Source organism: Trachurus trachurus, assembly GCF_905171665.1.
Source record: "Trachurus trachurus genome assembly, chromosome: 18".
Lineage (NCBI taxonomy): Eukaryota > Metazoa > Chordata > Actinopteri > Carangiformes > Carangidae > Trachurus > Trachurus trachurus.
In genome coordinates, this window is record NC_139909.1 from 5,038,068 (window position 1) to 5,060,492 (window position 22,425).

The following is a 22,425-nucleotide window of genomic DNA, read 5'->3' on the forward strand; positions in this document are numbered from 1 at the left end:
GTGCCTCTAAAGTGTGAACATTATCACTAGAAGGTGCTGAACTTCCAATCCTGGCCCCCTCATTTTAGATGGGACCAAGAAACCAACCGCCATTGGAGACTCAGCGAATGGAAATGTGGTGGGATGAACAGTGAATATACCAGAGGATTAAACACTGAACTGACTGTTGATGGAGCAAATGTTATTACAAAGGATTCAATGCTGAAATAATAACTAGGCTATGTAATAAATCAGCTCAAAATGTTGATTTCACTTTGGCAAAAACTCTTGTGGTTGCTCATGCTTACACAACATTTGGGAATGTTGGCTTTTTTTCTTTTTTTTCTATGTTTGTTTGACAAAAATTCTCAATTTTGTAAAGAACTAAACCAAACAAACTGTAGTTTTGGTGTCGATACCAAATGTCAGGTATATATGTACAGAAAGATTTCAGCCCTGTGTCATACAAACGGGTAACAAAAAGGACATTCTGCCATTGTCTAATAAATCCTGGCTAAATTTGTATAAAAATGTATTTGTATGAAATAAATATGTTCTTTAAATCTATCCAACATGTCAGTCCCTGAAATGTGAAAAGAGATGAAGAATTAAAGGGGTTTAATTTAGCATTTTCACTTACATTGTCCTACCTTTTTAGTTTTGGGATAAAAAAAAAAAGTTGTTGGCTTTCTAACTTGCCCTAAATGTTAATGGCAGGTTTTTGTTCATGTAGTAGTAATTGAGTGAAGTGGAATAGTCACTTGGCTTGACAGAGAATTTACAATAATTATGATCACAGTCAATTTAAGCAAAAAAACATCACCTCTTAAAGGAGCATTACAGCAAATACAGCACTAATAGCAATAAAAAAAAACTGAAATATGCAATAAATAGGTCGAGGGAAGCCATAACTATATGTAGCTATACAAAATATAGCCCACAGTGTAGTGTCTGTGGAGCAAATGCTGAATTTATTTTTGTCATGAGACAAGCCGGCCTGAACGGCATGCTATGTAGGATGTTTACTTCAGATACGCTGCACCACCGGCCCCATCTAGTGGCAGAAACAAAGAATTATAATTTGTGATAATGCTCCTTTAGGATTTGTTTTTTGTATCTTTGACCATTCAAATCTATTCTGAAAACACAGTTTCTGTCTGGACAAAACTCTGAAATGATAAAATACTTATGCGGATTCAATAAATCCATATTGGTGTGGGTGGGCTCATAGAGAAACACTGTGATCGACTCAGACACACAGACCGTTACAGTAAAGTAGACAGTTACTGATAGCTGAAAACACTGTTTTTTTTTAAAACAAAGTTTAAAAAAAGTTAGTTTTAGTAAAACAAATCAATATTTGTTGGTATTTTGGAACAATCAATTCAATCAAATCAAAAATCAAAATAAACTTTAATGTCCCCAGGGGGGAAATTGTCTTGGACAATCAATGCTGTAGGCTACATCCTGCATACAGATTTTAAAACCATACACCATTTCACATACTCACACACACAACCAACAGAGATCACTTACAGACAGTACGACTAAGTTCATAGTTCATACAAGTAATAATAATTATTGTAATAAATAATTATTGCACTTTCTCCTATATATATTGCATCTTGCCTCAGTATTGCCACAGTCTCTGGGTCTAAATTGCACATTTTGTATGTGTGGACTCCACCATCAGCATCAATTTAAAGGTGCCGAAGGAATAGTATATGTATCTATTAAAAAAAAAGAAAGAAATTTATATAACAATTAAAATGATGGATATAAAACAACAAAACCCTTGAACATCATTTTACAGTACACAGATAGCTAATAACCAAATACCTAATATAAAAACACATATGATCCAGAACTGGATAGCAAGTAGAATAGAGTGAAAATAACCAAAAAAAAAAAAAAAAAAAAATTGATTATCAAAGAAATGAACTGTCAAATGTTTTTTTCATATTGAAGATTATTGATGATTTACATCCAAACAATCACAATTAATCAGCTAGAGTAGCTCTCTCAGTTTTTGTTTTAGGGATTTCACTTCAAAAACAAACAACCAAAAAAAAGGGTACAATTTGACCACATTTTACGTTTTCCTCCGAGATGGTACAGTCGCTCCCACCCCCCCTCTCTCTCCCTGAGTGGTACGGTCCAACTGCAGGCGGGAAAGCATCGAGCGTCACGTGACAAGAACGAACCGAGCCAACATGGCGACCAGCAGGTAGTCAAGGCTGGTAGCTTAGTAACAAGAAGCTTCTTCCTGCTGCAGCGACCAAACACAGCGGCGACAGCTCACGGAGGACAGTCGGTTTGATTTCGGTAAGTTTGCGCTTTTTAATCGAATAACTGACAAAAACCAACGCAAAACTGAGATTAAAAAATAAACCTAAACGTTAATATTTTTAGACGTGAGGTCCCGACCGGCCTAGTGCTAACTGATGCTAACACGGCTGCTAGCCTATTTGTAAACAGTGGGTGAAACGTGCTGCTTCAAAACGAAACCACTGACACAATGAGACACATCTGCCCTCTAGAAATGACTGTTATCGATTTACGATCACTTTTAATTTCGATAGTGTGAGTGACAGTGACCAGCTGGAAGATTAACAACAGTAAAGGTTGGAAAACTGTGTGTAAATCTGTTTAACGGTAACAGTTAAAGCTCCTCTGATCAATAGCTCTGTGTTTCACTCCATGTAAAGTTTAAACAATGCAAATAAATGACACACTTTGACTTCAGTTGTGTGTTTTCTAAATGAAACTAGAAAAAGCATTTCCAAGAATGAAAATGGTGTGAATGCTGAAAGCAGCTGAACGCTAGTGCTGAAGCAATGCTGAATAAGCTGAAGAAATCATTGAAACAAAGTTGAATAAGCTGAAGAAACTGCTGAAGAACTGTTGAAAAAGTCTGACGCTAAAGCTGAAACATATAACTTGAAGGCTGAGAGATTAGGTGCCTTTATTATAAGGGCGAAAAGCAGTAGAAATGTTATAAAGGTAAGAAGAAAATGCAAAAATCCTGCATGTTTAAGATGTTTAACAGTGGAAGAGTTGAAACCTGCAGCTAGCCCAACAGGAAGGAAAACTGAAGCAACAAGTGAGAATAGATTAAAAAGTTTACTTTTAATTTCGATAGTGTGAGTGACAGTGAAACGTTTCCACCCAACAACACAAGACAGAGGCAGCTGATCATCATTAACTAACCGTTTAATCGATTAAATATTGAATATCACTACTTTTACTTGACAAATTGGTTAATTTTAACTTTATATTAAAGTATGACAAAGAAAAGCAGCAGATATTCTGAGTTAAAAGGGTGAAATCTGCAAATATTTGTCTTTTTTCACAGCGTCTTTACTTTAAAAAAAGACTGAAATGAATATGACAATCCTCAATTGTGTGTTTTTACAGATTATATCATAATATATTATAGTTATAGAAATGAGTTCAGAGTGAAAACATGGTTTAATCGATTCATTATTAAAATATCACTACTTTTACTTCACAAACTGTTGAATTTCAACTTTTTTTAAAATACAGGAAATCTGTAGAAATCTGCAAATATTTGTCTTTTTTCACAGCATTTTTACATTAAAAAAACGACTGAAATGAATATAAAGTAATTAAATTAGATCAGAATCCATATACTTTCTGCTGTAGGTTAATTATAACATCCATTTACTCACTATTTTATGGTGTTTTATTTGTTAAATCAAGGTAATAATAGGCCGATTGATTGAAACTGAAACTGTTATCTGGTGATTATTTTGATTATTGAACAAATTAAAATGTTGACAGCAGTCGATGGTTTGAACCTAAAATGAATCTTCTGTTTTATTTTTATTTCAGTTGTGTTTCCAGTTCTGTGTGTGTTTGTGCTGTCGGGCTTCGAGGCAGCGAGATGCCCGGGAAAAGCAGCGACACGTTCAAAGCCGGTGACCTGGTCTTCGCCAAGATGAAGGGTTTCCCACACTGGCCTGCAAGGGTATGAACGACAACCATGATGACAACTACTACTACAACAACTACAACAACCATAACAACTGAGTATTTAATGTTTAACGTGACGTTTGTGTGTTTGTTCAGATCTGTAAGTCGGACGACGGATACAAGAAGCGAGTCCCCGTCTTCTTCTTCGGGACTCATCAGATGTACGTACACGAGTTTAATAAAGGGATAGTTCAACATTTTTTGGCAAATTGGCCCTCATTGCCATAATCCCTATAGTCGTAGCAGTAGGTTCGTTACCTTTAATTGTCGGTGCAAGCTAATTTTAGAACGGCGGAGCAGAGCCGTGAGCTGCTCAGAGCTACACTACGGAGGCTCATTATGGGATTTCTTAGTTTCCCTCATCAAACTCATCAAATACACAATCCAACAACTCCACAACGCTCTGGTGGACAAGTTGTGACCTGCACATTCACCACGCTATGAGATAATAACACAACGTTACCACACAGAGTTGTTTTAGAGGGAAATTCATGCAAAACCACTGATGCACGTTGCCTTCAGGGAAAGTTTTTCATCAAACAGTCTCTGCATTTCCCTCTAAAACAACTCTGTCTATAGGGATTATGGCAATGGGCCAATTTGCTGAACTATCCCTTTAACATACAAGGATTTATATGTAACAGCATTGATTGATTGATTGATTGATTGATTTGTGATTGGTTTATAATTTTCAGAGGAAACCTTCCGCCCGAGAACGTGGTCCCTTACGTCGGCAACAAGATGAAGTACGGCAGCGGCGTTCGCATCAAAGGCTTCACGGAGGGGATGTGGGAGATCCAGAACACACCGGGACTCGGGAGCAAACTCAAGGTCGGAAAACAATTTCATCTCTGTTTTATCTGAAATTATTGATCCATAAGAAGAAGATTGAAAAGAAAAAACACTGGATGGTTTGGTTCTATTCTAATCTATACCTCATATAATTACTAAGTGTAGGTCTATTTCAGTGCTCAAATGTAGACTTAAAAATGTTCTACTATTAGTGACTGTATGTTAATATTGGAGTGATTTGAGTTGTCTCGTTTATTAATATTACTGTTGCACCTATTTTTTTTTTGTCAATGTATTTTAATGTGTCCTATTCTTGTTATTCTGTATTGGTGCAAATAAATAAACTAAACTAAACTATTGCAGGGTATCTGCGGGGTCTTAAAAAGTATTAAAAGGTGATAAATCAATTTTGGGAAATTTAAGACCCTTAAAAAGTATTAAAAAGTCTTTTCACGACTTTATAAAGTCTTGAATTAGCTTTCCAAGAGTTTGAGTCCTAAAAAACATTGTAAAAGTGTGTGAATTTATTCATTTTATTTAAAAAAAACATAGATGAACCGATAAAATAGAAAAGAAGATTGTTGTTTTTGTTTTTTGAGAGTGGAGCAATGGGTTTTTTTAAAATTTTTTTATTATAAACTTAGCCTTTTATTTATTATCCTAACCTATTTTGAATTCTGTAGCATCATAGTGGTCTATAGTCTTTATCACAAACTAGAACTGTTCAGTTAAAAGTGTCACTGGTGTAAATGGTTACAGCTTGAAGTGGCGGTGAGGTATTAAAAAATATTGAGAAGTTCTTGAAAAAAGTCTTAAAAAGGTTTTAGAATTAACTTCCAGATTCCTGTATAAACCCTGTTTTGTTTTGTTTCCTTCAGATGCCGACAAAGACCAACGCTCAGGCGCCGCCGGTCAAACCGACTCCATCTCCCAGAACGACCAACGATAAAGCGAAGAGCTCCACCACCGCCGCCGCCAAGTCGACGGCCGGTAGAACAGCAGCTGTGAAGTCCGTCAGTAAAACAACTCCTGCTGCTAAAACTCCCACCAGAGCTTCGCTAAGATCTGCTCCAGAGAAAACACCAGAGAAAACACCAGAGAAGACTTCAGCTGCAGCTCTAGAGACGACGACAGCGACGACGACGACGGCGAGGAGTCGGAGATCGGAGTCGAGGGCGGCAGCAACAGCGGTGGTGAGCAGCGATCCACCTGCAGGAGGGAGGAGGAGCAGCAGAAACACCGTCACCGTCACCAGCAGCAGCAGCTCGACAGCAAACAACGAGAAGGAGGTTTGAGTTCATGTGTCTAAAATCTTGAACTTTTATTGAACAAAATTACTTTTTTTAGACTTTTTATTTTTATTTTTCCGCTTTTTAAAAAAAGTTTTCTGACTCTTTGTTGTGAATCGCGTCTCAGTTTCTCCGGCATCTGAGAAGAATCGATTACATTCAGCCACACAGTCAATATAATGGTTGTTTGGCTTAGAACAGAAAGGAAAATGCTTTAAATTAGTGTCATCACCATGAAACTTGGGAAGTTTCATGGTGATGACACTAATTTAAAGCATTTTCCTTTTTCACATGCTTTTCATGCTTTTAATTTTTTGACAAGGGCCAGAATTTTTCTTCACCAAGTCTTCTTACAATTTACTGCTATTTCTACGCAATCAATCGTTATTTCTCGACATTACTATGAAATTGACCAATATTTCTCGACATTATGACACAATTACCTGTTATTTCTTGGCTATTTCTTGACATTATCACATAATTAACAGCCTGTAAATCAAAGGGTTACCAAAAATGATGTTTCAATGCCGTATCTTTATAGATCTAAAACACGATAAACAAATCGTTGAGTTGTTTTCTCCTCTCTCTCTCTGTGTCTCTAGTCGACGGCCGACAAAGCCGAAGCCGAAGCTGAAACCAAAACTCCGGCTGTGACCGAACGAGCTTCAGAGAAACCGCCGTCGGCCGCAGAATCAAAACCCCCGGGAAGTCAAACCTCCACAGAGTCCGACGCCGCCGCCGCCGCCGACACTCCGACCACCAGGAGCAGAGCAGCAGAGTCCAAGGTAACCGGAAAATAATAATAATAATAATAATAATAATACATTTTATTTGTAAAGCACTTTTCATAAAGTAATCTCAAAGTGCTACAGAAACCAGAAACAAAATAAACAGAAGACTAAGAGAAAAATCAGACACGATTAAAATCAGCAGAAGAGAGAAAGAGAGAAACGATAAGAGAGGAGGAGGAGGAGGAGGAGGAGGAGGGATGATGTCATAGAGGAGCCGTAGCGTTGATCTAATTCTAATTGGTGCGTTTGTTTTGTTTCAGGGGACGAGTTCTGCTGCGACATCGCCAGGTAACACACACTGCCAGTAATCTTTCAAATGTTTTTATTAGAGCTGCATTGTAACATTGTTATATTATCTACATCATACACATCCAAGAGTATAATGTATATCCATATAGAAATGTGTGTAGTTAGGACATAGGCTACTGTCCTCTTTTTGTTTTTAAAACACATAACAATGGTAAATGAAGAACAGATAAACATGTATTACAGAAACATAGATGTGAGATAGTGAATGAGAGGTGACCAAATGTTTTCAAAGTGTGTGAGTTTATCCATAAGAGTTTATTTTATTCTCTCTAAGTGGAGAGTGTTAGTGAGATCACTGAGCCACATCTTTGTGGTGGTGTTTCTTTCTTTTTCCAACGCATGAGAAGAAGTAGCTTCTTTGCAATAATGAGACTATGTGTCTGTCAGTAATCAATAATCAATAATCAATCCTCTTTATAATGAAACTGCATCAAAGTTAAAAAAAAAAAAATATTTATTTTTTATTTTTCTTCCGTTAAAGTTAAAAAAGTGAAGACGTCAGAATCAGAGTCGAAGAACGACAGAGCAAAGAGCGACCGGATGGAGGAAGAGAAAGAGAAGACGGAGGAGAAGAAGGAGGAAGAGGAGGAGAGAAAGAAGAAGGAAGAGGAGGAGAAGAGGAAAAAGGAGGAGGAGAGGAAGGAGGAGGAAGAGAGAAAGAAGGAGGAGGAGATGGAGAAAGAGAAGAAGGTGGAGGAGAGAAAGGAGGAGGAAGAGAGAAAGAAGGAGGAGATGGAGAAAGAGAAGAAGGTGGAGGAGAGAAAGGAGGAGGAAGAGAGAAAGAAGGAGGAGATGGAGAAAGAGAAGAAGGTGGAGGAGAGAAAGGAGGAGGAAGAGAGAAAGAAGAAGGAGAGAAAGAAGGAGGAGGAGATGGAGAAAGAGAAGAAGGTGGAGGAGAGAAAGGAGGAGGAAGAGAAGAGGAAGGTGGTGAAGAGGAAGAGAGAAGAGAAAGATGAAGAGGAGGAAACAAAAGAGGAGAGGGGGGAGTCGGGGAGCGAAGGAGTGAAAAGAAAGAAAGAGGAAGAGGAGAAAAGCAAACGGGATGAAGGTGTGGAAGGAAAGAAAGAGGAGAAGACGGAGGAGAAGACGGAAACCCGAGGGGTGAAGACGAGGAGAGCGGAGAAAGAGGAACAGAAGGAGGAGAAAAGGGAGGAGGAGAAGGAGGGGAAGAAGGAGGAGAGGACGAGGAGAGAGAGCGAAGGAACGAGGAGGACGAGAGAAAGAGAGCAGGAGGCAAAGAAAAAGAAAGAGAAGGAGGAGGAGGGAGAAGGAAAGAAAGAAGAGAGAGAGACAGGGAGAGGGGAGAGGAAGAGGAAAGGAGAGAACAGAGAGAAGGAGGTGCAGAGGAAAGTGAAGTGGGTGAAGATCAGAGAGGAAGAGGTGAAGAAGATGAAGGAGGAGAGGAGGAAGAGGAGGAGGAGAGGGGAAGAGCAGAAGGAGGAAAGGAAGGATGAAGGAAAGGAGGAGGAGGAGGAGGAGGGGAAGAAGAGGAAAAAGAAAGAGGAGGAAGAGGAGAAAGAAGGGAGGAAGACGAGGAGGACGGAGAGAGAGGAGCAGAGGAGGAGAACGAAGGATGAGGAGGAGGAGAAGAAGAAAGATGGAGGCTCCGTGGACGAAGAGGTGAGATGAGTTTTATTTGATCATGTGACAAAACAGGAAGTTGTTGTCACTTTTATTTGATTAAAAAAATCGATTCATGTAAAAATCGCGATGGTTCCTCACAGGCTTCCGTAGCCAAGACGCTAAGATGCTCGTTAACCGATTAACAACCGTTCCTCTCCTCTCCTCCTCACCTTCTCTCCTTTTTCCTCTCCTCTCTTCTCCTCCTTTCTCCTCTCCTGCTCTCCTTCTCTCCTTGCTTCTCTCCTTCTCTCCTTGCTCCTCTCCTTCTCCTCTACTTCTCTCCTTTCTCTCCTTCTCTCCTTTCTCTTCTCCTCCTCACCTTCTCTCTCCTCTCCTCTCATCTCCTCCTTCTCTCCTTTCTCCTCCTCACCTTCTCTCCCTTCTCTCCTTTCTCCTCTCCTCCTCACCTTCTCTCCTTTCTCCTCTCCTCTTCTCTTCTCTCCTCTCCTCCTCACCTTCTCTCCTTTCTCCTTTCTCCTTTCTTCTCTTCTCTTCTCTTCTCTTCTCTTCTCTTCTCTTCTCTTCTCTTCTCTTCTCTTCTCTCCTCTTCTCCCCTCTCTACTCTCCTCTCCTCTCCTCTCCTCTCCTCTCCTCTCCTCTCCTCTCCTCTCCTCTCTACTCTCCTTTTTCCTCTCTCTTTTCCTCTCTCCTTTCTCCTCTCCTCTTCTCTCCTCTCCTCCTCACCTTCTCTCTCCTCTCCTTTCCTCTTCTCTCCTCCTTCTCTCCTTTCTCCTCTCCTCTTCTCTCCTCTCCTCCTCACCTTCTCTCTCCTCTCCTTTCCTCTTCTCTCCTCCTTCTCTCCTTCTCCTTTCTCCTCTCCTCTCCTCTCCTCTCTCCTTTCCTCTCCCCTCACCTCTTTCTCCTCTCCCTTTTCCTCTTTCCTCCCCTCTCCTCTCCTCTCTCCTCTTCCTCCTCTCCCTTTTCCTCTCTCCTCTCCTCTCTCCTTCCCTCTCTCCTTTCCTCTCTCCTCCCATCTCCTCTCCTCTCTCCTTTCCTCTCTCCTCTCCTTTTCTCTCTCTCTCTCATCCGTCATTTGAAATGAGGAGCGGTACCGCCGGTCCATCGTTTTAAGTCGTTTTAAATGTGATGTCGTCGTCTTGTTGTGATGTCATCATGATGTCATTGTTGTTGTTTCCTGTCGTCGCAGCGACACCGACGTCTGGCGGCGAGGAGGGAGAGTCTGCTCAAATCTCTGAGGGGTCTGCTGAAGGCCGGGGGCGGAGCCAAGAGCTCACCGTGAGCAACACACACACACACACACACACACACACACACACACACTCTCTCTCTCTTTACTTTAGCATTCAACATTTTTTCCCTCCTTCATCTCACCATCTTTCTCCTCCCTTTCTCCTCCCTCCCTCACTTCCCATCTCTTTACTCCACCTCCTCCCTCCTTCCTCTTCCTCCCCTCCATCCCTCCCAGATGCCCATCTTCTATTTTATTTTAACCCTGTTTACTTCTTCCTCCCTTCTTCCTTCCTCCTCTACTTTCTTTTTCCTCTCACTCTCTTTATCCCCCTTTTCTGCTTTTTTTTCTGTTTCTTCTCCCCTTCCCCACTTTTATATCTCTCCTTCTCCTTCTCCTTTTATATCTCTCCTCTCTCTCTCTCTCTCTCTCTTTACTTTAGCATTCAAAATTTTTCCCCTCTTCATCACACCATCTTTCTCTTCCCTTTCTCCCTCCCTCCCTCCTCTTCCTCCCCTCCACATATTGTACTTCTCCCTTCCTTCTCTACTTTCTTTTCCTCTCACTCTCTTTATCCCCCTTTTCTGCTTTTTTCTCTGTTTATTCCTCCCTTCCCCACTTTTATATCTCTCCTTCTCCTTTCCCTTTCTCCCTCCTCCCTCCTCCCTTCTTCCCTTCCCTGTATTTCTCCTCTCCTACTTCTCTTCTCATCTTTCTCCATCCTCCTCTCCTTCATCTTTTATCTTTTACTTGATTCTCTCCGTTTGTGTTTTGTTCAGGAGAGACGGAGCGAAGAAGAAGACGATGGAGACCAGAAAGACGACGGAGAGGAGGAACCTGAAAAAACCGATGGTGACGGAGAGGAAGAAGGTGACGGAGAGGAAGAAGAAGAAAGAGGAAGAAGAGGAGGAGGAGGAGGAGGAGAAAACGACAGAGCGGAGTCGGAAAGGAGAGAAAGACACAAAGACGACGGAGGAAAAGAAGACGAGAGAAAGAGAAAAAGAAACGGGGCAGAAGAACGAGAAGAAAGGAGAAGAGAAGAACAGCGAGGAAACGAAAGAGCAGAAAGAGGAAGAGAAGAAAGACGAGAGGAAAATCATCGGGAAGATCGTCAAGGCGACGGCCGGACAGGGGACGAAGGTTCAGGTGAAGACGATGATGGGAGGAGCCATGGCGACGGCGACCATGGCAACGGTGACGGAGGAGGAGAAGAAAAAGAAAGAGAAAGAGGAGAAGAAGACGGAGAAAGAGAAAGAGGAGAAGAAGACGGAGAAAGAGAAAGAAGAGAAGGTGGTGGAGAACAAAAAGGTAGAAGAGAAGAAAAAGACGGAGAAAGAGAAAGACAAAGAGAAGAAGGACGGAGAGAAGAAACCCGAGGAGAAGAAGACGGAGAGAAGCGCGGCGGAGGTAGAGAGGAAGTCTGAGAGAACGAGAGGAACAGCGGGAACAGCGGCGGAGGTGGAGAGGAAGTCTGAGAGAACGAGAGGAACAGCAGCGACGGCGACGGCGGCGACGGACGACAAGAAAGACAAGAGCACGGCGGAGGGAGAGGAGAAACGAAAGAAGAGCAGCGAAGGAGAGACGACGACGGCGGAGAAGAAAAAGAAGAACGAAGAGGAAGAGAAGAAAAAGAACGAAGAGGAAGAGAAGAGGAAGAAAGAGGAAAGGAGTGAAAAACCTGAGAAAAAGAAGGAGGAAAAGAAGAACGAAGAGGAAGAGAAGAAAAAGAAGGAAGAAAAGAGTGAAAAATCTGAGAAGGAGGAGAAGATAACAAGTGCAAAAACAGACGAAGTGAAACCAAAGAAGACGAACGACGGCGAGATGAAACCAGAGAAGACGAGTGCAGAAGAAAAGGAAAAGAAAGAAGAGAAAGAAGAGAGCGAGTCTTTGGACGGACAGAAGGAGGAAGAGGAGGAGGAGGAGGAGGAGAAGAAGACTCGGACCATGACGCTGACGGACTCGACTCTGCACCGTATCCACGGAGACATCAGGATCTCCCTGAAGAGCGACAGCCCGGTGAGGTCATGACGTCATCACCATGACATCATCAGGGTCAATTTATCCTTTTGATGAAAAAGTTGTAGCTATGACCTTTAAAAAAAAAATAAATAAAAAAAAAAGTCAGTAGGCAGTAGACTGTGAAGACTTTTCGGCCCAATCCCATTTCCCCCGAAACGAAAAGCTGTTTTATTTCTCACTGTAGCGCTGTTATTACGTCACTTTATTAAGTTTTAATATTTTTTCATGCGAGAAAGTAACTGTTTAGGTCCCAAATGTGCGGTTAGTTTATCCAAGTGACGGCTGGTTAGAAGTTTGCTCTGACGTTTTTTTTGGAGAAGTGCTCTGCAGAGCTGCTCGGCCGGCCAAACTACGTCGTCATCCCGGGAGAGAAGACTTAACTTATCCGCGGGTTTTTAGAGGTTTACCACCGGCCGGTTACATTCTTTTTAGCATTTAAATGTTGGTCTCATTGATGAAATCTAACAATTGTGGCAGTAGCATTAGTTTATTTGAATGAAAAGTGAAGCTTCATGTGTGTATCAGACAGAAGAGCAGCGCTGCCTCTGGGCTCTGTAGCCTACGGACATTAATCACCACATTTACAAAAGTAAATAAATGTTTTACAATGAACCGATCAGTCTGCATTAAGTTTTTTGACTTTGACTTTCAACCCCTACCCCTTGTGGCTCCGTTTCAAGGGGCAAGGGGTAGGGGTAAAAAAAAGAGAAATGGGATTCTTCTCCTTTCCTCTCTCCTCTCCTCTCTCCTCTTTCTCCTCTCCTTTTTCCTCTCTCCTCCCCTCTCCTTTCCTCTCTCCTCTCCTCTCCTCTCCTCTCCTCTCCTCTCCTCTCCTCTCCTCTCCTCTCCTCTCCTCTCCTCTCTCTTCTTTCTCCTCTCCTTTTTCCTCTCTCCTCTCCTCTCCTTTTCTCTCCTCTCCTCTCTCTCCTCTCCCTTTTCCTCTCCTCTTCTCCTCTCTTCTTTCCTCTCCTCTCCTCTCCTTTCCTCTCCTCTCCTCTCCTTTTCCCCCTCTCCTCTCCTTTTCTCTCCTCTCCTTTTCCCCCTCTCCTCTCCTTTTCTCTCCTCTCCCCTCTCCTTTCTCCTCTCCTTTTCCCCCTCTCCTCTCCTTTTCTCTCCTCTCCCCTCTCCTTTCTCCTCTCCTTTTCCCCCTCTCCTCTCCTTTTCTCTCCTCTCCCCTCTCCTTTCTCCTCTCCTCTCTCCTCTCCTCTCTCTCCTCTTTCTCCTCTCCTCTCCTCTCTCCTCTCCTCTCCTCCTCTCCTCTCACCTGTCCTTTTCTCTCCTCACCTCACCTCTCCTCTCTCCTTTCCTCTCTCCTCTCCTTTTCTCCTCTCCTCTCCCCTTTCCTCTCCTCTCCTCATTTTTTATTGACCCAACAACTAATCGATTAATCATTTAAATATTCAACAGATCAATAGATCATGAAAATAATCGTTAGTTGCAGCCGTAGTTCTGACGATTAAAGTCAGGTGTAAAACTCTGGGATGTTTTTTCTTTTTTTACATAGTTTTATTCGTATATTTCATGCGTACATTGACAGTTCAGGTGTCGTTCAGTCATGTGTCGTCATGGAAACGTGTCATTGGTTAAAGTGTGTGTGTGTGTGTGTCCAGGACGTGTCCAAGTGTCTGACGGCGCTGGACCAGCTCAGCATGGTCTACGTCACCTCGCAGCACGTCCAGAGGCACAGTGAACTCATCGCCACGCTGAGGAAGGTATCTATCTATCTATCTATCGTTCTATCTATCTATCTATCTATCTATCGTTCTATCTATCTATCGTTCTATCTATCTATCTATCTATCGTTCTATCTATCTATCTATCTATCTATCGTTCTATCTATCTATCGTTCTATCTATCTATCTATCTATCTATCTATCGTTCTATCTATCTATCGTTCTATCTATCTATCGTTCTATCTATCTATCTATCGTTCTATCTATCTATCTATCTATCTATCTATCTATCTATCTATCTATCTATCGTTCTATCTATCTATCGTTCTATCGTTCTATCTATCGTTCTATCTATCGTTCTATCTATCGTTCTATCTATCTATCTATCGTTCTATCTATCTATCGTTCTATCGTTCTATCTATCTATCTATCGTTCTATCGTTCTATCGTTCTATCTATCGTTCTATCGTTCTATCTATCGTTCTATCATTCTATCTATCGTTCTATCGTTCTATCTATCTATCGTTCTATCGTTCTATCTATCTATCTATCGTTCTATCGTTCTATCTATCGTTCTATCTATCGTTCTATCATTCTATCTATCGTTCTATCTATCTATCCACCCCCTCTCTCTGTCTCTTTCTTTCTTTTTTCTTTCTTTCTACCCCCTCTGTCTTTTTTACTTTCTTTCTTTTCCCCTCTCTGTCTGTCTTTTTCTTTCTTTCTTTCTTTCTTTCTTTCTTTCTTTCTACCCCTCTCCCTCGCTCTATCTATCTATCTATCTATCTATCTATCTATCTATCTATCTATCTATCTATCTATCTATCTATCTATCTATCTATCTATCTATCTATCTATCTATCTATCTATCTATCTATCTATCTATCTATCTATCTATCCATGATGTAATAATTGTTTATGTCCTCTATGTGTGTGTGTGTAGATGCGTTGTTACCGTGCCAACCAGGCCATCATGGACAAAGCCTCCATGCTGTACAACCGCTTCAAGAACGCCTTCCTGGTGGGGGAGGGGGAGGAGGTGGTGAGCGCCGCCTTCCTCCGCTCGCTGCTGGAGGAGAAGGAGCGGGAGGAGGAGCAGAGGGCCCAGCTGTGGAGGGAGAAGGTGAGGAGGAGAGGGGGGGGGAGGAGGAGGAAGAGATGAGAAAGGAGAGCGGGAGAGGAGAAAGCAGAGAAGCTGGGGAGGAGAAAGGAGAGGAGGAGGAGAGAGGAGAGGAGGAGAAAGGGGAGAAGGAGAGAGAAGGTAAGGAGGAGAGGAGATGAGAAAGGAGAGGGGGAGAAAGGAGAGAAGGGAAGGGGAGAAGGTGAGGAGAGGAAAAAGGAGAGAAGGTGAGGAGGAGAGGGGAGGAGAAAGGAGAGGATGAGAGGAGAAAGGTGAGGAGAGGGAAGGAGAAAGGGGAGGAGGAGAGGAGACAAGAAATGAGAGAAGGGGAGAAGGAGATGAGAGAGGAGAGGAGATGAGAAGGGGAGAAGGGGAGGAGAAAGTGAAGAGGAGAGGAGAAAGGAGAGAAGGTGGGGAGGAGAGAAGGGGAGAAGGAGAGGAGAAGGTGAGGAGAAAGTGAAGAGGAGAGGAGAAAGGAGAGAAGGTGGGGAGGAGAGAAGGGGAGAAGGAGAGGGGATGAGAAAGGAGAAAAGGGGAGAAGGAGAGGAGAAAGGAGAGAAGGGAGAAGGAGAGGAGAAAGGGGAGAAGGAGATGAGAAAGGAGAGAAGGGGAGGAGGAGAGGAGAAAGGGGAGAGGGAGTGAGGAGAGAAGGGGAGAAGGAGAGGGGAGGAGAAATGAAAGAAGGAGATGAGAAAGGAGGGAAGGAGAGAAGGAGATGAGATGAGAAAGGAGAGGAAGGAGAGGAGATAAAAAGGAGGTCATATATCACCAACATAATGTCACATTGTATTGATCGTTTTCTAATCAATTTCCTAATCAATAACACATCAACCCCCCCCCCCCCCCCTCTCCTCCAGCTGCAGTGGACTCTTCCTGAAGCTTCTTCACAGTCTGGACCGAACCAACTCCCTGCTGAGGGGGGAGGCCCTGAACCCACCTCCCCCTCCTCCCCCCTACAGGCTCAATGACACCGTCCACACACACACACACACACACACACACACACACACACACACACACACTGTTGCTAAGGCCACTTCCCTAGCAACAGCAGCTGAGTCCATTTTTAATTGATAATTTCTCACATGTTTATAATCGATTCAGTAAACTCAAACTACAGCAACTTTATTATCACTGTCACTTCACTTCACTTCCTGGTTGTAACTTGAATCTACCTCTGTTATATTGATCGTCTGTTATTGATCTACTGTTCTGTTATTGATTGTTATTATTGATTATCGAGCTGGAACGGTTTGTTTTTATCTTTATCTTTATCTTTATTTTTATTTTTTTCGATGATGGCATTAACTTAAAAACATCCGGTCACGTTGTCACTAAACACTCCTGGTTAATATTAATAATAAAATAAAAAAAAGCTACGTCGGCCATGTTTCTCCCCGGGGCTGATGGGAAATGCAGTTTTTTCTTTCCACAGCATTAAAACACACACACACACACACTCTCACACACACTCCCTCTGCTGCTGCTGCTCGGTGTTTCCACTCACATGTTTTTATTGTGACGCAGTGATAAGATGTTTCTATTCTTTATTTTTATTTTAAAGTTTACAGTTGTTTTGTTCGGTGCCCGTCACTTGTTGTGTAAATATGTAATTTTCTTTCTTTTTTTTTTTTTTAAATCTTAAATTTTTAAAACACGACCGTTGTACAAAGTGGATGTGGCGTCTGGAGTCGGATTATTTCTGTTCTGTTTTTATCAAAAGTAAAAAAGAAAAGAAAGAAAAGTGACTTTTTCTTGTTTATTTGCAGGTTTACTCAGAGTGAATGAATGAATTAAATTATTATTATTGCCTTTAATCAAACTTTATATGTTTTTTATAACTTTATCAGCAGATTACAGCTTTTAAGTATTGAAATATTGATTTTTTTTAAATATAAAACAATGACAAATCTACAAATATTGACCTTTTTAATTTAGAGAAATAACTAATATATTATATAATATGTTAAAAAGTCAGATTAAAACATCAGTTACAGGATCTGTCCTCTACATTTGACTTGATTTCTCTTAATACACTCTACTCAGCATCTTATTTATGTTTACATAATGTACATTTAAATAAGTCTAAATGTGTGTAAATACTTAAAGGGATAGTTCAACATTTTGGCTAATTGGCCCCATTGCCATAATCCCTATAGTCATAGCAGTAGGTTTGTTACCTTTAATTGTCGGTGCAAGCTGTTTTTAGAACGGCGGAGCAGAGCCGTGAGCTGCTCAGAGCTACGCTACGGAGGCTCATTATGGGATTTCTTGATTTCTTGGTTTTCATCAAACTCATCAAATACACAATCCAACAACTCCACAACGCTCTGGTGGACAAGTTGTGAGCTGCACATTCACCACGCTATGAGATAATAACACAACGTTACCACACAGAGTTGTTTTAGAGGGAAATTCATGCAAAACCGCTGATGCACGTTGCCTTCAGGGACAGTTTTTCATCAACAGTCTCTGTATTTCCCTCTAAAACAACTCTGTCTGGTAACGTTGTGTTATTATCTCATAGCGTGGTGAATGTGCAGCTCACAACTTGTCCACCAGAGCGTTGTGGAGTTGTTGGATTGTGTATTTGATGAGTTTGATGAGGGAAACCAAAAAATCCCATAATGAGCCTCCGTAGTGTAGCTCTGAGCAGCTCACGGCTCTGCTCCGCCGTTCTAAAAACAGCTTGCACCGACAATTAAAGGTATTATGGCAATGGGCCAATTAGACAAAATGTTGAACTATCCCTTTATAATTTATAATTTATTCATTTAGAAGTCAGGACAATGCACATTAATAAAACATGTACCGTAGTACCTGTAAATGTGCCAGATTGTAGCCCGAGGGCTAATTTCCATCTGGAGTCCTCTAGGCAGGTTGGTGTTACAATACAAGACAAAAGGTTAGATACATTTAAATACTTAACTTAAACAACTGTGTTTTTTTTCATTTTATATACATATTATTATGACTTTTAAAGTAATTTCTTCTCAATAAAAAACGAATTGAAATAAAATAAAGTATTTTCTTCTCAAAATAGTAATGTTTACATTATATTATATTGATTTATACATGTATATTTATATTCATGTGTTTTTTCCCCTTAAATACATTGAATAAGTATCAGTTGGAATTATTAGGTTGGAAATTTGACATATTTTCATTATTATCAATAACTTCTAATTGGCCTTTACTCAAAAAATATTAATATTTATACAATGATGATCTAAAAAGAAAAGAAAAGAATGAATGGTGATAGAAGATGAATTGTAGCTACAGCTGGTTATAGAGTCTCTCTCTCTCTTTCTCTTTCTCTCTCTTTCTTTGGGGGGCGGAGAAACGGAAATACAGGAGGTGTGTTTTCTCCAGTGTGTGTGTGTATGTGTGTGTAAACGTAGACGGGTTTTTTCTCTTCACGGAAGAGAGAGACGGAGAGAGAGAAGGAGAAGGAGAAAGAGACGCAGCTCGACCGACCGACCGCAGCTGAAGGACGAACCGCAGCAGGAGAACCAGAGCAGCGGACTGTTCCCCGGAGAGAAGCCGGGCTGGAGGCACCGGAGAGCGGATACAACAGGCATCATCTACCGCTGAGCTGACGGAGGTGTCCGGCTGCAGATAGACAGACAGAGGAGTGTGTGTCTGTGTGTGTGTGTTAGTGTGTGTTGGTGTGTGTGTGTGACAGAAATGGGAGTGTGTGTGTCCTCCTGGTAGCAGAGGGACAGTGAGGAAGCTGCGGACCTGAGGGAGGACAGGCAGCAGGCAGGCAGCACCGGGCTCGGACTCGGACATGGCCCACGTAGGCAACGGAGCGACCGCGGAGGAGGAGGTGGGAGTCACACACACACACACACACACACACACACACACACACACACACACACACACACACACACACACACACACACACGACACACATGTACTACACACATCTACACACCGCCAACCACATCACTGCCGTGTTTCTTATAGTTACAGTGCACGTGATGTGTATTTCCTGCACACTGCCGTTCATACAGTCTTATCATTGATGTAGCTATATATTTATATTGATGCATAAATCTCCTCCTATACAGAGAGTTCAGTGACTTTACCTCCAGTGTTTCTATCATATTACATCATCACACTGTTTTATATACAGTTTTCATATAAATCTATTAATTATTTACCCGTTTGATGCCAAATTGTAGTTAATTTTCATTATAGTGTAGGAGGTCTTTGTGTTGTAACGTGTTCCCATACTGACCTTTTCTTTTCAAAATACAATATAGGCTACCACTCACTGCTACTGCAGCTTTAATAAGGTGCATGTACCTAATTAAAGGTGAATAAGTATAGTCTTTATCTATAATACTGTATGTAAAGACTCTAATTCTTAGTATTATAGATAAAGCTTCCTGTCAGCTATAGGCTATCATTACATTAAAGACATTACAGCTACATTCAATCCATAAAACTCAATACTTTCCACATATATCTTCTTATATAACAGCAAATAGATACTTTTCTTTTCTTTATTCTACATTTATTCAGTGTGACAGACAGTCTAGTACAAGTGGTTTGCAACAAGATGGGAATAAGTTAAGAAACTTTTTCCTGTTCTTCCCGTTTTCTTTCTTTAGAAATCCTGGAAGTTCTCACCCAACCCAGAATCTGTGATTTTAACTTAAGTCATCCTCCTTTGTTTGTTTTAGAGACTGAACTTCACAGTCATTTTTGGCAGCAGCAGTTTTGTTTGTTGTACTTTTTGAGCTGTATTGATCTATTGAAAGATAAATCCCCATTCATGTTTCATTCAGAGAACCAGGCTGTAATGTTTCTGTAGGACCGAGTCGACATGGTAACGTCTTCATGGTGCGAATAAACTGCTTCTCATTGTGTTAATGTGACGGTCGGTAAGGCCTAATCAGGTTTAAGTGAGGCGATGGCGATGCTATCCGTCATGAGTGTGTTTGTGTGTGTTTGTGTGTGTGTATCCATGCAAATGACAGATCTAATTTCAACCACAGCCCGATGCCCGATGCACAACAAACACAGGAAGCTGGATGAGAATGTAAAGAGAGCTGCTGCTGCTGCTGCTCTCCGAGACGTCCACACACCCAACTGTGTGTTTTATTTACTCTGAACCAAAATGGCCGAACGGTTACATCACCAACGTCTGAAGTACGTTGTTGTACGGTCAGACAACAATCAGTGCAGAGGTTTGATTCTTTGTGACTGCTGTAACACGTTGTAGACAGAGTAAACTGAAGCCGGCAGAGTTTACGTTTAACCTTTATAGTCTTGTAAAACCTGACGCTCCGCCCCGTTCACCACGCAGAGAGGGAGCGTCCCACTCCTGGTGGTTCAGCATCCAACTGGGCTCTGAGGAACCAAGGTGGAGGTTTGGGTCTAGAGGCTTTTTATAGAGGAAAAACCCTAAAAAGGTTTGGTGGGATGAATCACTGACAAGGTTTGGTGTGTTGGTCCTGGGAATGAATGAGGTTCACTGGGTCATTGAGGTTCTGGAAATCTTTCAAGGCTCTTTTAGAGTTTCTACAACTTTTCAGGATGTTTGAAGAGATTCAAGGTGTTTTCTTTGGGGTCCACTCTTCAGGGTGTGAGCATCTATCGACTATGTAGTTTTTACTGAAGGTAGAAAATCATTTTTTATATTCTGTGCACCTGTAACTTCAAAACACTAAGCAGAACGATCTTAAACGTACCTTCTTTTGTATCATTAAGGCCATTTAAATCCTTAATCTTATCTCGTTTTACCACCAACTGCTTCTGGTTTAATTGACTCATCTTGCTGATTGTCAATTTATTTCTAATGTGATCTTCTGTTACTTGTGTTGATTGTGTATTTTGAATGAACTTCTTTGTCTCGGCCATATTGTAAATGAGGTTGCTTCCTCAATATATTTCCGAGTCTAAATAAAGGTTATAATGAAAAGTTGTAGAGAGTACAGAGGAGGTTTCATGTCTCATTTAGTCAGTTTGTAGAATCGGTGTAGCCTTAAAGAACTCCTAGATGGAGGAAGTGGAGGTTGTAGATCTTGTTTTGGAAGGTCTTTGTGGTCATTGAGGTTCTTTACCATTTCAGGATGTTTGAAGACACATGGGATGTTTTCTCTGGAGGTATGAGATTATATCAGTCATGGTATGGGTATCAAGGTATCTTTGAAGAGGTTCTAGGGATTCTTGAAGGAGTCTTGGATTAGGATTGTGTTTGAGGTGGTTTTAGTAATCCTTAAGGGTTCCCTATGGACTCTTTAAGGAGATACCGTTAATTTAAGTTATCCTGGAAGGGTATGAAATGTCTTAAAGGGGTATTTCCAGATATTTTTGGTGTTCAACAGGTCGTAATGAGTTCTGAATGTCTTGAATGTCTTAGGACTCTGTAGTGGACCCAGTGGGACGTTTTAGGGCTCTGGGGTTTCACCTGATTAAGTACTAGTGCCCTTCTTTTCTTTCTTTCTTTTTTTAAACTTCTGACAAACACCCAGGATCTCTAGAGGAAATAACTTCAGCTTGACTAACACTTAAGGAGATTGTTTCTTGGTATCGTTTTCCCTGCTGACTTTCCAGTGACTCTCTGTTTTCATTCACCAATGACGACGTTAAAGGGATAGTTCACCCAAAATTGAAATTTCAACTCATTATCTCCTCCCCCTCATGTGGACTAAGGGCTGGGAGAAGTTTCAGAGTCCTCCGTGGCTTCTCTGAGTTACAGCGGGTCTCGGCGTAGCAGTGCATGTCCATATAACGGTTGCAAATGGATACCAACTGTCTTCGTAACAAAAAGACACACCAAAAAACATCCAAATACCTCCATGCTGCTCGTATGTAATGTCCCTCTTGTATTGAAGCCCCGAAATGCGAAATTGTCCCGAAAATGGAGGTATTTGGATGTTTTTTGGTGTGTCTTTTTGTTACGAAGACAGTTGGTATCCATTTGCAACCGTTATATGGACATGCACTGCTACGCCGAGACCCCCTGTAACTCAGAGAAGCCACGGAGGACTCTGAAACTTCTCCAGCCCTTAGTCCACATGAGGGGGAGGAGATAATAATGAGATAATTTCAAGTGTTGGGGCTTCTCCTGCGTCATTTCTCACCAGCCTCATCTCCTCATCTGAGCTGACTGACATTCCTCTGTCAGCCTCCTTCAATCTAAACTCATCACATTACGGAGGAATTCAGCTGACTCCGGGCCGAGCCGCGAGGAATTTAGAACAAGCTGTGTTTATAAAAAGGCCTCGACACAGTGAGAAGGTTTATCACCGCTCAGCAACAACACAACACATTTATAACACAACCACGCAGACGGGAAATCATGTCTCATAATCAGACGGGAACACTGTTGACAGCAGCCAATGAGGACGTCGTGTTGTCTCCGACCATTGACCTCTTTCTAGGGACCATGAAGCCAATTCTGTATTTCTGTCTTTCTGTTAAAAAACCCACAGATATGAATGGAATGTAACTAACAGTTATATCTCTATTTGTTTCCTTTATTTATCCTGCTTCACACTCGATACACTACAATCCTCCATTGTTGGTCGCCGAGCAGCTCAAACTTTAAGGATTAAGAACTTGGGCCTCGCTGAAGGTTAAAGCCAGTTTATAGCCAGAAAACTGGACCAACTAGACGTTTTATTTA

The 22,425-nt window shown here is 41.5% G+C and overlaps 3 protein-coding genes across 3 annotated transcripts in view; all 3 read left to right on the plus strand.

Annotated features, from left to right (window-relative positions):
* Positions 1 to 2,197: 2,197 nt before the first annotated feature.
* On the plus strand, positions 2,198 to 7,155 carry LOC311001562 (uncharacterized protein; the record flags this gene model as incomplete). The annotated part of the gene is made up of 7 exons (XM_083992646.1): positions 2,198 to 2,304; positions 3,879 to 3,970; positions 4,072 to 4,136; positions 4,671 to 4,806; positions 5,646 to 6,056; positions 6,659 to 6,841; positions 7,108 to 7,155. The coding sequence occupies exons 2-7, from the start codon at positions 3,887 to 3,889 to the stop codon at positions 7,153 to 7,155; spliced, it is 927 nt and encodes a 308-aa protein (XP_083848772.1). The 5' UTR covers positions 2,198 to 2,304; positions 3,879 to 3,886.
* An 871-nt stretch (positions 7,156 to 8,026) lies between these two features.
* psip1b (PC4 and SFRS1 interacting protein 1b) lies at positions 8,027 to 16,457 on the plus strand (the record flags this gene model as incomplete). The annotated part of the gene is made up of 6 exons (XM_083992647.1): positions 8,027 to 8,776; positions 9,927 to 10,015; positions 10,748 to 11,984; positions 13,598 to 13,699; positions 14,604 to 14,783; positions 15,638 to 16,457. The coding sequence occupies 6 exons, from the start codon at positions 8,027 to 8,029 to the stop codon at positions 15,746 to 15,748; spliced, it is 2,469 nt and encodes an 822-aa protein (XP_083848773.1). The 3' UTR covers positions 15,749 to 16,457.
* A 1,862-nt stretch (positions 16,458 to 18,319) lies between these two features.
* ttc39b (tetratricopeptide repeat domain 39B) overlaps positions 18,320 to 22,425 on the plus strand; it is a 33,856-nt gene continuing 29,750 nt past the window's right edge. Inside the window, 1 exon segment of the mRNA XM_083992383.1 lies at positions 18,320 to 18,609. Within this exon segment, the coding sequence (XP_083848509.1) occupies positions 18,571 to 18,609 (39 nt within the window). The 5' untranslated portion in view covers positions 18,320 to 18,570.